Raw genomic sequence first — 14,584 nt, 5'->3', positions numbered from 1 at the left:
TCATTCCTGGCAGTGCAGCTGGAAAGAAAATACTTAAATACTGAAATATCACGGGTTTGATCTGACACAAAAGGAAGGACTATTTTTATGTGATCTGGACTTGTTACCGGGCAGTTTTCCCTGGGCGAAGGCTTCAGAGTCCAGCTGGTAGGTGTCCTGGAGGCGCATCAGGGCTTTGGCTGCTCCCGTCTCGTCCTCCTCATCTGGAAAGTACTGTCTGTGCACCGTGATGTTCGAGATGAAGCCTGGAGAACAGGAACAGGAACGGGATTAGATTTGGATACTAGGCAAGACAAGTTTATTTGTACAGCACAAGTACAGGTACACAAAGTAATTCAAAGTGTTTTACAGAATAAGAAAGACATTAACATCACAATACAACCAATAAAATCATAAATAATCATCAGAAAATTAAAATTAAAAGAGAAAAGTGCAGAATAAACCCCATTTCAGTCACAGATAAACAGAACAGTTTGAGTCTGGATTTAAACATTGTCAAAGTCGAGGTCTGAGTCACATCTTCAGGAAGAATGTTCCAGGTTTAAACTGCAGAAAAATTAAACACTGATTCAACATGTTTAGTCCCTCTTTAGTCCCGCTTTAGTCCCGCTTTAGTCCCGCTTTAGTCCCGCTTTAGTCCAAACCAGGACTAAACCATCATGAAAGTTTGTAGTAAATTTAAATGACATAATTTGGGGAAAATCATCAAAATCAGTCTAGTTCCGGTCTAGTCCCAGTTTAGTCCCGGTCTACTTCTGGGTATGGTCCCACTTTCATCCCCGGTTCAGCCCCAGTATGGTTCCGGTATCGTCCCCGGTTTAGTCCCGGTCTAGTGTCCCACTTTCGTCCCACTTTCGTCCCACTTTCGTCCCACTTTCGTCCCACTTTCGTCCCACTTTCGTCCCGGTCTAGTCCCCAGTCTAGTCCCCGGTCTAGTCCCCGGTCTAGTCCCCGGTCTAGTCCCCGGTCTAGTCCCCGGTCTAGTCCCGGTCATGGCAGTTACTTTTACTTTACTTTGACTTTTTACTTCTCAGAGTGGTTGTCTGACGTCACACTTCTACTTGAGTAATAAGACACAAAAACAGTCATTCCCCCAAACACATTCTGCATAATTTCAGTTCCTTCCTGGACTCAGCTTTAGCACATATTTGCAGACTTTTTAACATGAACACACATCATTTTTATTACCCCAGACTTAGTTTGTGTTTTAATGGATGGACCAGTATCTATAAATCTGTGCACAATCTATTTAATGACATATTTAACAGAAAGTTTCCTTAAAAGTAAATGACTGATACAAGTTTAATTTAACACAGCCCATGTCTTAATAGCTCAGTTTGTTTATCCGACTCAGCTGCCACGTTTACAGATCCTCCGACAAACACATACAACATCCCAATTCAAATAAACTTGTTTCACGCTCGGCCCCGCAGCTGTTCTGTGTCTCAGATTTTGGCCGGGACGTTTGGCAGCCGGAGGGTTTGAACGCAGCACAAACCCGTTTTCGTTTCCGTGGAGTCATCACTTTACAGGACAATGCTTTAGACACGAAGCAGGGAAAGTGTACAAAATACTACGGTGACTGTTGCCGCGGAAACGAGAGTCAAGACGGGTCACGAGATTCAAAAAAATGGCGTCTTCCTGTTTCACATTTGTTGGAGCTTGTTGGATAAATCCTCCCTTGGAGCCGTCTACGCTCTGGAGCAGATGAACTCTCTGAGCCAGATCAGATGACATAATAGTACAAGATTTTGTGATTTATGTCTTGGTGTTTCTCTTCTGTTACTGGAAAACACTAAAGTACTAAAAAAGTAGAAGCGGGCAGTTCATGATTCATTCACACTTTCGTTTCCTCTTACAAAATATAAAGTCATCGCTACTTCTGAAAGTTCAAAATTCATTGTGTTTGGTTAAATGTAGAGATAGACCAATATATCAGGCCGATATTTGAGCTTTTTCGTGCATCAGATATCGGCGTTCGAGCTCCAGCAGAAGCCGATATTTAGTTTTGGTCGATCTCTTATAGGTTTGTGTTGAGTTTGTACTACATTTAAAAGACAAGTTTTCAAAAGTTTGCACGTGTGACGAAGAAATGGCAAATATTAAATCAAAATCTAACATAAATGTAACTACTTTTTTAACTTGTTTTTAAACTTTCTATATTTATTACTTATTCAATTTAAAAATATTATTCATGTAGTATTATTTCCATAGAGGGCTGTATAAATTGCTATCACTTGATAAACTGACATTTTAAGACGGTCACCTTTTAATTTACCTTGTTGTGGGCCACATGAAATGACATGGCGGGCCACATTTGGCCCATGGGCCTTGAGTTTGACACATGTGCATTGGAGTATTTGTACATCTGTATAAATTGAGTGATTGTGTGTGAATAAACTTAGACGTACAGGTCGTTCATCTACACCAAACTGTTTCTCTGACTTAACATCAGTCGGTCCAGGGACGACACGTAGAAATGAGTATTTTTGCTATAACCTGACACCAAACTGTACATCTTTCCTGTTTTTTTTATTTATTTATTTTTATTTTTTTAAAGGTCAATGTGTTGTTGTGCACTGTCCCTGTCCAAATAAAACCACACCATACATAATTTGGGGAAAATAATCCAATTCAGTCCAACATATCAGCCCAAAAATATCTGCAGAGCTTATCGGCCACTGGTCACTCTGGATTCTAAACAACTGGTATTGGTATCAGCCGTGAAAAAAAGGGAAAAAAAATAAAACTTTTCAGTCGATCTTTAATTAAATGAAGCTGTCAGTCTCTCAGAACCTTACAGAACTTCACCGACAGAAGAACTGTGTGGTAAATGGTGCCTGCGTCTGAGGACACATCGTCACATCATGATACTCTGATGCAGCTAAGACCAAAATAGAACAGCCAGTATGGTAACAGGTGTGACATCACTCATTAGGGGCTTGAATGACTCTGCTAAGTCGGACTCAGGCACGGTGCACACTTAGGGTAGCACAACAGACCTAGGCTATGAAAAGAAACTCAAAAAATGTGTTTTGAGTTTCCCTTCAGACAGATATAAGGCAGTGTCCAGCATTAATCTGACCAGAACTGAAGAACTTTTACGATGGATCAGACCTGGACGACTGAGGGATCACACAGATACCAAGATCAGGATTCAGCCCTATCCTCAAGTGTTATTTACAGTTTTTTCTGCATCTTCTTGGGAGATATCGTTGCAGATATAAAATACGCTGACATTTGTAAACCGGGTCCTACCGTCTGACGGGTTCTGCAGCACCAGGCTCTCCAGCTCGGACCACTCGGTGTTGAGCCTCTTCACCAGTTTGTAGGCGTTTACGGGATGAGCCAGGAAGCCCTCAGGGTCCGAGGTGGAGATTTTGGTCAGAGAGTCCAGCCTGTTGGCCCAACTACAGACACAAGAGAAGAAATTGAATGTTTATTGCACCGTTTGGCACGTAACGCTGAAAATAAATGGTTGTTCTCCAGCGTGGTTTACTTTAAAATGCTATCTACAATAACAGACACCGACAACGCCATTAACTGCACCGGATAGTCAAAATGAGATGGCTGCAAACACTTAAACTAGAAGAACAGAATCTCCATGGACACAAGGAGGTCACAGCGCGCCTCGAGGCTAAGTTATGAGTCAGGTCTGTGGGCGTATGAGCTGAGTTCGCACACAGTAGGGATGAACGTTTTTTCAGTGCATTTTTCACCGATATCGTCAACACGTAAAAAGTCGATTTAGTGGGTGAAACGTTCCATAGCAAGGCTGTTTTGGGTAAACTGTAAAGCATTCTGTGAAAGCGGGACGGCGCTGTGGGAGAGGGGGGGCTCGAATGACCAACGCTCCCCCATTTTTTTGCCATTTTTGCCACATTTTCATAGCACATGGCAACCAAAGAGTGTTCAAAATGAGACTATGACCGTGTGCTAATTCGACAAAGTGCCCTTAAATGCGCCGTTTGAATGGTGAGATGGCAAAAAAGAGATGAAAAGGGAGTACGCTACGCTATACACGTTCAAATGTAAGTACTGGTTTACGTCACCTACAACAGTGCGACATGAAACTGTTAAAATGTGAGTAAAGATCTGTACGAGGCGACTCAACCTCAGTGAAGTTGAGTTCATTTGGGTTTAATCGCTGTGTAACTGACCAAACGGTGAGCAGAATTATCCCTTACACTTGTCTATTAGTGTAGCTCTCGTAATGTTTAATATTCGTCTTATTTAAGAATATTGAAGGATCTTTAGGGAGCGACGAGCAGACGGCGGGATTTATCTGTCTGAGGGGGGAGAATGGCACTTATTCACCAACGAGGAGGAGGAGTACCCTAGGTTGACTGGTACTTCGAAGGGTACTTCAAACGGTACATCGAGGAGTACTTCGAACGGTGCATTTGGCGAATTGGGACACAGCCTACGATTAAAACTGCTTCCATATTAGGTTTTAAAAATCACTACAGGAGCTAACAACATTTGAACTTGTTAATTTAGAGTCTTTGCTACGTTTGAGTCGCTCTAAACATGTTAAAAGTGCACCCCCATTGAAGAACTTGAACACCCGCATTGAAATAAGTTCCATCTCTATAGCATTTCGACTGTTCGCTTGCACAATAAAGCCGATTGTGAAAGCCTAGACCTGAGTTTGTGACCCCTGCCCAACCTCTAAACCATTAAGACGCTCACATTTCAGCTGGTCTCACACAGACCCACAAACTCAGCCAGGGAGTTACCTTTTGACCGCGGCCAGTTTGGACTCCTCGGCTTTTATGTACTCCCTCAGAGACTGCACCAGCTCCTTCTCAGTGAACACCAGATCTGTCATTTGACCTGGAGAAAAACGAGAGGGAAAAGTTAAGACAATGCAGCCAGTTTTCCGAATTACTCACATGTGAAAGTTGTACAATATCATTTTGGTCTCACGCTTTTTTTTTTTTTTTTTGCCAGGAAGAAGCCATTACTCCAAAAGAAACATAGAAAAGCCAGATTACATTTGCAAATGCACACAGGGACGAAGACCTTAATGTTTGGAGACACGTCCTGTGGTCTAACGAAACTAAAATTGAACTGTGTGGCCATAATGAGCGTCGTCATGTTTGGAAGAAAAACGGGGGAAACTTGCAAACCTGAGAATGCCATCCCGACTCTGAAATACGGGGGCGACAGCTTCAAATTGTGGGGTTGTTTTGCTGCAGGAGGGACTGGTGCACCTCACAAAATAGATGACATCATGAGGAAAGAACATTATGTGGAAATACTGAAGCAACATCTCAAGACATCAGCCTGGAAGTTAAAGCTCGGACGCAAACGGGGCTTTCAAATGACAATGACTCGAAACGTACTGCCAAATTGGTGACAAAGTGGGTCAAAGATAACAAAGTCGATGTTTTGGAGTGGCCCTCACGAAGCCCTGATCTCAATCCTATTAAATATTTATGGGCAGACCTGAAAAGACCTGCAAACTTGGCTCAGTTACACCAGTTCTGTCGGGAGGAATGCGCCAAAATTCCTGCAAACTATTGGGAAAAGAGTAGTAAGGTTATCCAAAATGTCATGCAGTTTATTTATTTTCTTGTGAAAGTTGTACAGTATCATTTCGGTTTAACACTTTTTAGCAGTTGGCAAATAATATAATGTCATTGTGTTTACTGATCATAATTTTCACGTATTCAAACTCGATTTTGATACTACTCAATACCGATTCCAATACTACAACGATACTAAACAAAAAAACAAAAACAAAACAACTCTTTCTTTAGACAATAGATTGTGATTTCCAGCATTTTAATGGAACTACTTTCTTTTATCTGTGTAATCCCTGTGTAACCGTTTCCATAGTGATCCAAGGGTGTATACTAATAATTTCTACTTTTATTTTTAATTTCTATTTCTCGGCTGTTTTTAAAATGCGCAAAAATGTTAAGTACTAAGGTCAGTCCCGATTTTCTGCATTTCTAGATTCATTATTTCTATGTTCCAATGAGATATACTGTTTTCTAAGGTTTTTGTCAACACTGTATTTTTATCCGTGAAATACTAAGGATTTAAAGCCGTTAAAATGACCAGAAGTGTAGCAAAAATAGCGACCGTACGCTAGCCAATTCCTGTGGGACGTTAACAGTATAGCATTAGTCAGCAAACCACATCCACAGACAGTTTTAGATGAGGACAAAAGGGTCAATGTGCAAAACAAAACTGAAAGATACTCACGTTGAGAGACATTTACATAACATTAGCTGTACGTGTCTTAAGTCACGTACACACAAAAACTGTAATGTTGAAAATATCCGTTTTCCATCTATATTTTAGGCTGTGGATTCAGTCATTTCTAGCAGAGATCAACTGATGTTTTTTTTATGGCTGATGTCGATACTGATGATTTAGAATACAGTGCAAACTTGACCCAAAAACTGATATTTTTGGGGCATTTTTGATTATTACCCCCAAATTATGGAATTTAAATTTACAACAAATTCACTTTTTTTTACTACAAATCTATACGAGAGCTGTTTAGTCACATTTGTGCAGCTGCCTCTCTTCATGTTAAACTTGCAGTATAAAGTTTTGTGTGGATTTTTAGGCAGCAGTGACTAAAAACAAAACATCGGTCTATGCTGGAGATTTAACGCCGATACTTGATGCACTAAAAAGGCCACATATCGGTCTAATATATCGGTCTAGCTCTGATTTCTAGTCACTAATAGAATGTAGAGCTGAGATCAGACTTTGGAGGAAGAAACGGGACTACTTTTAGTATTAATGACGATGATATAGTAAGTAAAGTATTATTAAAATGAAGATGTAAAGTTGTTTAAAATGTAAAAACTAAATAAATAAGGAAAATAAATAAATAAATAAAATAAAAAGTTAAATAAAATAAATCGATAATTCATTAAAAAAAAAGAAAAATAACCAATAAAATTTTTAAAAGTAAAAAAAAAGAAAAAAGAAATTGCTAATTCAAAAAAAATAAAAATAAAATAAAAAATCTTGCATTTTTGTCATATCAGCCAGGCCTAATTTAGCTTAAATAAATATGTACATCTTAAAATAAAAATTATTTGCTTTGGATCTACATAAACTAATGAAATAAAAAAGGGTGACATCAAATATTTAAGTAGATGCAACCTTTAATATTTGTGAGTGAATAAAAATAACACAGGTGTAGTGAGTTAATCTTTCACCCATGAACTAGAAAGTTGCCAGTTACATTTTCAGCTTAAATAAAACTACCGTAAATTTTGGACTACAGAGCGCACCTTGATATAAGCCGCACCAGCTAAATTTGAAGAGAAAATCAATTTTGTACATATATAAGCCGCACCTGAATAAAAGCCGCAGGTTTTCATATTGTAACATGAGATATTTACACAGAAAGACGGTGCACCGACACGCTTTTTTTTAAACTGTGCCTGAAAATTGGCACCAACACGACAACAACACGGGATGAACACATCTGCAGGTTTAGAAAATAAAGCTGCACCAACACGGAAAATCTGCTTTTATTTCCTCTGAAAACTTTTGTTGTCTTTTTACATTGACCAAGTTGGATTCATTGATGTCGAGCTTACGTGCAGTGGCTCTATTTCAGGGGTCGGCAACTCGCGGCTCCGGAGCCGCATGCGCCTCTTTCAGCCTTATACTGCGGCTCTGCGTGGCTTGGGAACTGACACAGACACAGCTCACAGTCCTGCGTAAAGAGCCCTGATTTTCAGACGTTGTGCGCACAGGGGTCAGGAGCAACTTTGGCCCGTCCCTAATGACGCACTAATAAGCTCGTCCGTAGATGTATCATGAAAATCCTGCTGGAAATCGCCACAGAAATCTATTTGATGTAGTAGCAAGTTTATTATCTGCTCTTGTCTCCGCGGTGACGTATCACGTATAACACATCAGACACGACGCACAAAAGTAGAGCCACAAGCGAGTGAAAATGAGCCAAAACAAAAGTCTTTGGAGATCTTTTTAACAAAGGGGAAAAGGACAACTGAGGAGCCAGAAGAGGAGACTACGACCTCCAAGAAAAAGAAAGATAAATTTAACAGACAATGCCTACTTAAAATCTGGGTTTGTCGCTACAGGTGACTCACGCACAGAGTCCGCTCTGCGTAACATACGGGAAAAGCAAATAAGGCAATGAAACCTTCAAAACTGCTTTGGCACATGGAGAATAAGCACCTGGGATTAAACGATACGCTACGAGTTTTTTTGTTGTTGTTTTTTTAAAGAAACTGCGGAGTAGAGTAGACATAATCACATAATCAGCGCGATGCATGATGCAGCGGTTTGGTGAGTTGTATTTTTTTAATGCACTTAAGTTGTTTTTGCCATATTTATCTGCCACGTGTAGAAGGCTTGTCCGTGAAAGTAAAACCTACATTATTCCGTTACATTATTGTTATTATACAGTGTTATCTTCATTTTAGATGTCAAAAAGTATTTGCGGCTCCCAGTGTTTTATTTTATGTGGAAAGTGGGTCCAAATGGCTCTTTGCGTGTTAAAGGCCGACCCCTGCTCTGTTTCCTTTCTGTTTCTTTATCTTAAAAACTGCATCATATCCATTTCATGATGCGCAAAATGATCATTCAAAATCAAAACTAGTGAATTCTTCAGAGCAGAATCTTTCCCCACGTCTGTCTCACTTTTACGTTTACAGCTAGAGAGCGCCCCCCAGGGTCCGTTATCCAGTAAAATTCCATATATAAGCCGCACTGCTGTAAAAGCCGCAGGGTTCAAAGCGTGGAAAAAAAGTAGCGGCTTATAATCCGAAATTTACGGTATATAAAAAAAAGGTCCTGGTGAAAACATTCCTCATTCACCAAATCTGCACCACTGGTCAAGAGACAAAATCTAAGACCAAGCCATTTTAGGAGGATATACGTTTATTTTTGGTGCATACTTTTTGGATTAAATGGCCTATATCTTATATTTTTAGCTTCTTTATGATGAAGAACAGACCCAGGCTTTACATATCACTCCATAGGTCTGTAAATTGTGCTATTTTTACACAATCACTGAGCCAAAACAAACCACACACTCAGAGCCCTACAAGGTAAACCTGAGAGAAGAATTTCAGGAAGTCGACTTGAGGCTTGAAAACAGTTTTTGTTTAGTTTAAAACAAAGCAGCTTTCATTCGAGTGGTATTTGTGTACAAAAGGGAAACTGATACTTAACTCGATACTGCACTAGGAACCAGCTAAAATACTTGATAGGGAGGGTGTTATTTACTTCAAAAGCCACGTTGTAATTTCAGCTTCCAGTAAGAAATCTGTATCAGGATTTACTTGATTAACAAAAAAAAACAAAAACAAAACAAAAAAACGTTTCCTTAAAATGCCAGTTTTTTCATTGGTAATGTACACTGCCTGGCCAAAAAAAAAAAAAAAAAGAAAAATCGCCACCTGGATTACTTCATGGGCGATTATCTTTCAACTGGCTGGCAACACGTTATTTTAACCCCAACTGGTGCAATGAGTTTCTTCTCATTTCTTGAACAACCATGTGGAAAAACACATCCCAAGGTCGTGGAAAAGATGTTACTCATTTGAGAAGAGTCAAATCATTGGCATAAAGCAGAGAAAATATGTCAGGAGACTGCAGAAACTACTAAAATTGGATTAAGAACTGTCCAGTGTATTATTAAAAACTGGAAGGACAGTGGGGACCCATCGTGGCCAGAAAAAAAAAAACCTGAATTAGAGATCGTAATCACAATCACTTAAATGTTTGGTGAAATCAAATTGAAGAAAAACAACAGTAGAACTCAGGACTATGTTTAATTAAAGGTGGTCCAACGAAATATTTGTGTGTTTGCCTGGCCAAAAAAAAAGTCGCCACAAAAAAAAGGTCAGTGTGTGAATTTAAACCTTAACATCGCAAAAAGATTCGATAAACCTGGACCCATCTTTGTAAATAGAGCACAGACTCGATGGACTGGACCTGAATCAGGACTTGACGATTGGGTAAACCAGACAACAGCGAAAACTAACCTAAACTAAAACGGTAAAAAACAGAATTTGTCAAATGAAAAATGCATATTACAGACTTTATGAGGGGCCCCTCCCTGCAGTGGGCCCCGGGCAAAAAGTCCCATTCACCCCCCTCCTGTTCGACGCCACTGAGTCTTCATTGCTTTTAACAAGAGAAAAAAAGTTATATTATATTTTTCTTATCGATAATTCTTTAAAATACTATGTAAACTTGGTTATTGTGCATCACAGTTTTAAATCAATCAATCCACCCATCTGTCCATCCATCTGTCCATCCATCCATCTATCTATGATTTTAAGATACCAGCTCTTGAATACACACAAGAAAGAAATGTTTAATGCCATATTGTGGAACATTCCGGGCAACGCAATTACAGCATGTCCATGGAGACGAAGAGGTGGCAGAGCTCCTGACCACAGACTGAATAAAGAAGTGGACTAAGTGAGTGCGACGCCACCCACAGGCCAGAGCGGGTATAACGGCCAATTTGGAGCCGAGTGTCATAGCAACCAAAGAGCCAATCCGGAGCGAGGCCGTTGAAGGTAACACCCCTTTCCACCCGCACCACTAGTTTAGCAGGGAGCGGGTTGCTAACGCTAGCGGGAGTGACCTCGGGGAAAGAAGGTGCCCGATTTGTCTGTTATTAATGTTCATATCTTGATTTATGAACAAAATTGCGAAATAAAAACTCAAGGATCATGTAGAGCGGGTTAATACGAACATTTTAAGACCAAAATGACGAGTTTGACAGCAGCAGAGACAGAGAGAGGAGCGACGGTTTTTCAATGTAAAGTGAAATGGAGCCAGATTCGATAGAGCCGGAAGTGCGCCTGTGATCACTTCCTATTTGGAACGCAGAGGCCAAGTTAAATAGTGCATCATCAGTAAAAAACATTAACTTTTTCACAGAACTGTCCTACACATCTACACTAAAACATAAATCGCACGTTACAGCCACAGTTATTTACTCGAGTTGTATATTTAAAAGTAGTTTAGACGCATTTTTCGTTACCTATAGAAGTGAAAATCTCAGCGTGTGTGGTCCACAAGCAGCAGAGCAGGACCCAGGAACAGAATCCCACAGATCCAGGCATCGTTTTTCCCTCCACAGTCTGCAACGAAACACACAATCACATTATGTCATTTTCAAATCATGGACATTTACAGGACAAAAATACCGTCATAATGTCCTTTATATTTAGAACTCCCTCTTAAAACATAACAAAAAGTCACTCAGACGGATTTTCCAGGGGCTAAATTCTGTTGTAATGAGCGCGCGCCTCCGAAACTAATCTGTTCTTTCCATTATGTCTGTAATGAGTCACAGCGGTCGAATGGAGACATGTTTTGCAGATGATGATAGTGATGTTTGGGAGAAAAGAGCGACGGATACACTGTTTATTGGCCACTGTCACTTTATTTCGAATCAAATTTTGTTATCGCACATGCCTCTAGAACAGATGCAGGGCAGATGAGCAAAATATGTAAACAAAGCAAAGCGAAACTGTAGTTCAGAGATTAAATTTGAAATATTTTAGGGAAGAAAATGCAGGTTGGAGGAGCAGTTTTGAGTCAGAGTTTTTCTCCCAGCGTTTCAATATGTTACTTCTTGTGGTAGATACTTGTGTTTTATAAATGCAAACCTCTTTTTGTGTCAAAGATTATTGCCATTTTCTGTATGTAAGCTTTGTTTTTTGCCCAATTTGATGTTCTAGCGTGACATTTAAACATTAAAAAAGGAGCTGTACTTGATTTTAATGTCTAAAAACTTGAAAAACAGAACTAGTTCACTTCACTAAATCGTAAGTGGTTGCATTTTTATATGGCGCTTTTCCACTTTTAAGGCACTCGGAGCGCTCTTGTTCAGGACAGCGTTCATCTGTGGAAGCTGGAATCACAGCTTCAACGTGTCCAGTGTATGTCGAGAGTGGGATTTGAACCTGCAACCTTCAGATCAGTGGACAAACACTGCACCAACTGAGCCCAAAAACACCGAAAAAACTATTTGCAGTGGTTCAAAGTTATTCCTCACTTACCTCATGTATTCAGAACATCGTAACTACTGTATTTTTTGGAGTATAAGTCGCACCAGAGTACATGTCGCTCTGGCCCTGGAGTACAAGTCGCTCCGGAGTACAAGTCGCCCCGGAGTACAAGTCGCCCCGGAGTACAAGTCGCCCCGGAGTACAAGTCGCTCCGGAGTATAAGTCGCACCAGTCAAAAAATGCATAATAATGAAGAAAATAAAAACATATATACTCTATTTATATGTGAAATAAGTCGCACCCCCGGCTAAACTATGCAAAAAAGTGTGACTTATCATCCGGAAAGTAAGATATTCACAACTATGAATTTATAAGCACAACTTTCAGAGACCAGAGGTTTTTTTTTTTACTATCTCGGTAAACCTAACACCAACTAGCATGCTAACTGCTAACGTCCTAATTCTCTGACAATATATTACGCTTTGTAATTAGGTGCAGACAGTTCACAGCTGACTTATTTTACTACTGCCTTTTAAAGTGGGTTCACAGTTGCGTAAAAAACACATTAACAAAGATAATCACCGTTATTTCACCTGAATGTGCAGAAAAAAATGACTTATCCACAGGCGAGTCGACGGGGGGGACAAATGGGGCTGTTGTCCGGGGCCACAGGGTCTTAGGGGGCCCCGAATTGGACTCTCTTCCTATAAATTTGTATTAGAGAGGGGCCATGTGAGGCTTATTGTCCCGGGACCCCATATTTCAGTTCATACTATTCTCTGCTAAATTGTAGATTTGTTTCACTAATAACAAAGTGCAATAATATAACATGGAACTTATTCATAAAACAGATTTGACCTATTTGTCTGAATTGTCTGAAAAAAACAACAACAAAAAAACAAGTTTAAAGCCATATTGCGGGACCTTTTTGTGATAAAATATCACCTACATAGAGACAAGCAGACAGCAGACAGCCAGAAAAGTTACATAGTGCATATTAAATCTCGTTTCATGTTTAATGGGTTTAACTCAAAAGTCTCTCGTAAGGGGAACTACAGTTGTCTCTCACTATATCATGGTTCACCTTTCACGGTCTCGCTTGTTTTGTTTTTTTTGTTCAATTCAATTTTTTTTTTTTTTTTTACAACAAATGAGCGTGCATTGTGTCGTGCGTCCTGATTGGCTGTTGGACTGTAGACCATTGTCCATCAGTCTCCTCCGTGCCGTGTCTCCTGTCCAGTACAGAATGTGTTCAGACAAATTTACATAAACGTTGGATCGCAGTGTGACTCTGAAGTGCTGTACGTTTGCAATTTGTTTTCTCCCCGACAAAACCCACAATGTCGATGAAACGATAGAGACAAGAGAGAGACGAGAGAGACGACAGAGAGACAAGAGAGACACGAGAGAGACGAGAGAGAAAAGAGACACGAGAGACACGAGAGACAAGAGAGAGACGACAGAGAGACGAGAGAGAGACCCAAGTTCCGTACAGTTCACCTTTTGCAGTCGCGCTGTTCAGACAAATTCACATAAACGTTGGATCACAGTGTGACTCTGAAGTGCTGTACGTTTGCAATTTGTTTTCTCCCCGACAAAACCCACAATGTCGATGAAACGTTCTGCACCGACAAAGACGCCTACGAAGGTTTGAACTTTGTGTTTAAACGAGAGAGAAATGTGAGAAAATGTTAACGCCTGTGTGAGAAAAGTGTATAAAGTGTGTGGTGAGGGGTTTTACAGACAAAAAAAAACAGAGAATAACTGTTAAAAATAAAGCTGATACTTCGCGGATTTCATCTATTACGGGTTATTTTTAGAACGTGACCTCCGCGATAAACGAGGAACCATTAAGACTGGGACGAAAAATGGTAACTAAACTAAACCAGGACTAAAACCGTAAAGGGACGAAACATAAAACTTATCCATGCGCTATAGGACAGAAGGCATCTCTTTTCACTTTGCTTTTCTCGTTTGCGTGCCTCTTTATAGCCCGCTCATAAAGCTCGCCGTCAAAACTCGCTGCCAGAAAACGCAGACACCTTTTAAACAAACCCTTTCCTCTCCGACTTGCAGTGGCAAACACGAAAATACAGTATCCAAAACACGCATTTTGAGCCGCGGCGTGTAATCAAGCACACACCTCCTCTATCGCTGTTGTGTTAAAGTGAATGAGACTTTGAAGAATGCGCCAAAGGGAACGACTCAAAACATACATTACTTTCACTGGAGTCGAGCCAGGACACTTTCCCCCTGCGAAAAAACACGAGGAGGCCACGCAAAAGAAACATGCAAATCACTGGAAATTTGCATGAAGCTGATGTATTGTTTGCAAGGGAAGTTTTCCAGTTGTGAACCAATGCTAAGCTGCTATATGCTACATGCTAAACGCTAAATATGGCACTTTGCAGCTTCTTCTTTCTTTATTTGTCGTTATTTACACAGGGGAACCCAATGAGAGCTCCTGGACTCGCTTTTTCGCGGGCGCCATGTTCAAAATACAATACTGACATAAAACAATCAAAAGAAACGCGTGTATAAGTCGATAGAAAACATTAAAAACAGGAGCAGGTGTGTGTTTTACTGGGTTATTAAACTGC

At 40.2% G+C, this 14,584-nt stretch overlaps 1 protein-coding gene across 2 annotated transcripts in view; it reads right to left on the bottom strand.

Annotated features, from left to right (window-relative positions):
• p4ha2 (procollagen-proline, 2-oxoglutarate 4-dioxygenase (proline 4-hydroxylase), alpha polypeptide 2) overlaps positions 1 to 14,584 on the bottom strand; it is a 43,400-nt gene that overhangs the window by 17,045 nt on the left and 11,771 nt on the right. For both annotated transcript variants that reach the window (XM_055226388.1, XM_055226390.1), the window contains exons 2-5: positions 11,012 to 11,111; positions 4,740 to 4,836; positions 3,259 to 3,410; positions 108 to 245 (exon numbers count right to left, since the gene is read on the bottom strand). In XM_055226388.1, the coding sequence (XP_055082363.1) occupies positions 108 to 245; positions 3,259 to 3,410; positions 4,740 to 4,836; positions 11,012 to 11,093 (469 nt within the window). In that variant the 5' untranslated portion in view covers positions 11,094 to 11,111. The remainder of the gene's footprint in view (positions 1 to 107; positions 246 to 3,258; positions 3,411 to 4,739; positions 4,837 to 11,011; positions 11,112 to 14,584) is intronic.

Source organism: Periophthalmus magnuspinnatus, chromosome 14 (assembly GCF_009829125.3).
Source record: "Periophthalmus magnuspinnatus isolate fPerMag1 chromosome 14, fPerMag1.2.pri, whole genome shotgun sequence".
Classification (NCBI taxonomy): domain Eukaryota; kingdom Metazoa; phylum Chordata; class Actinopteri; order Gobiiformes; family Gobiidae; genus Periophthalmus; species Periophthalmus magnuspinnatus.
The sequence above is the reverse complement of the archived record's forward strand: the minus strand, read 5'-3'. Positions and strand labels throughout refer to the sequence as shown.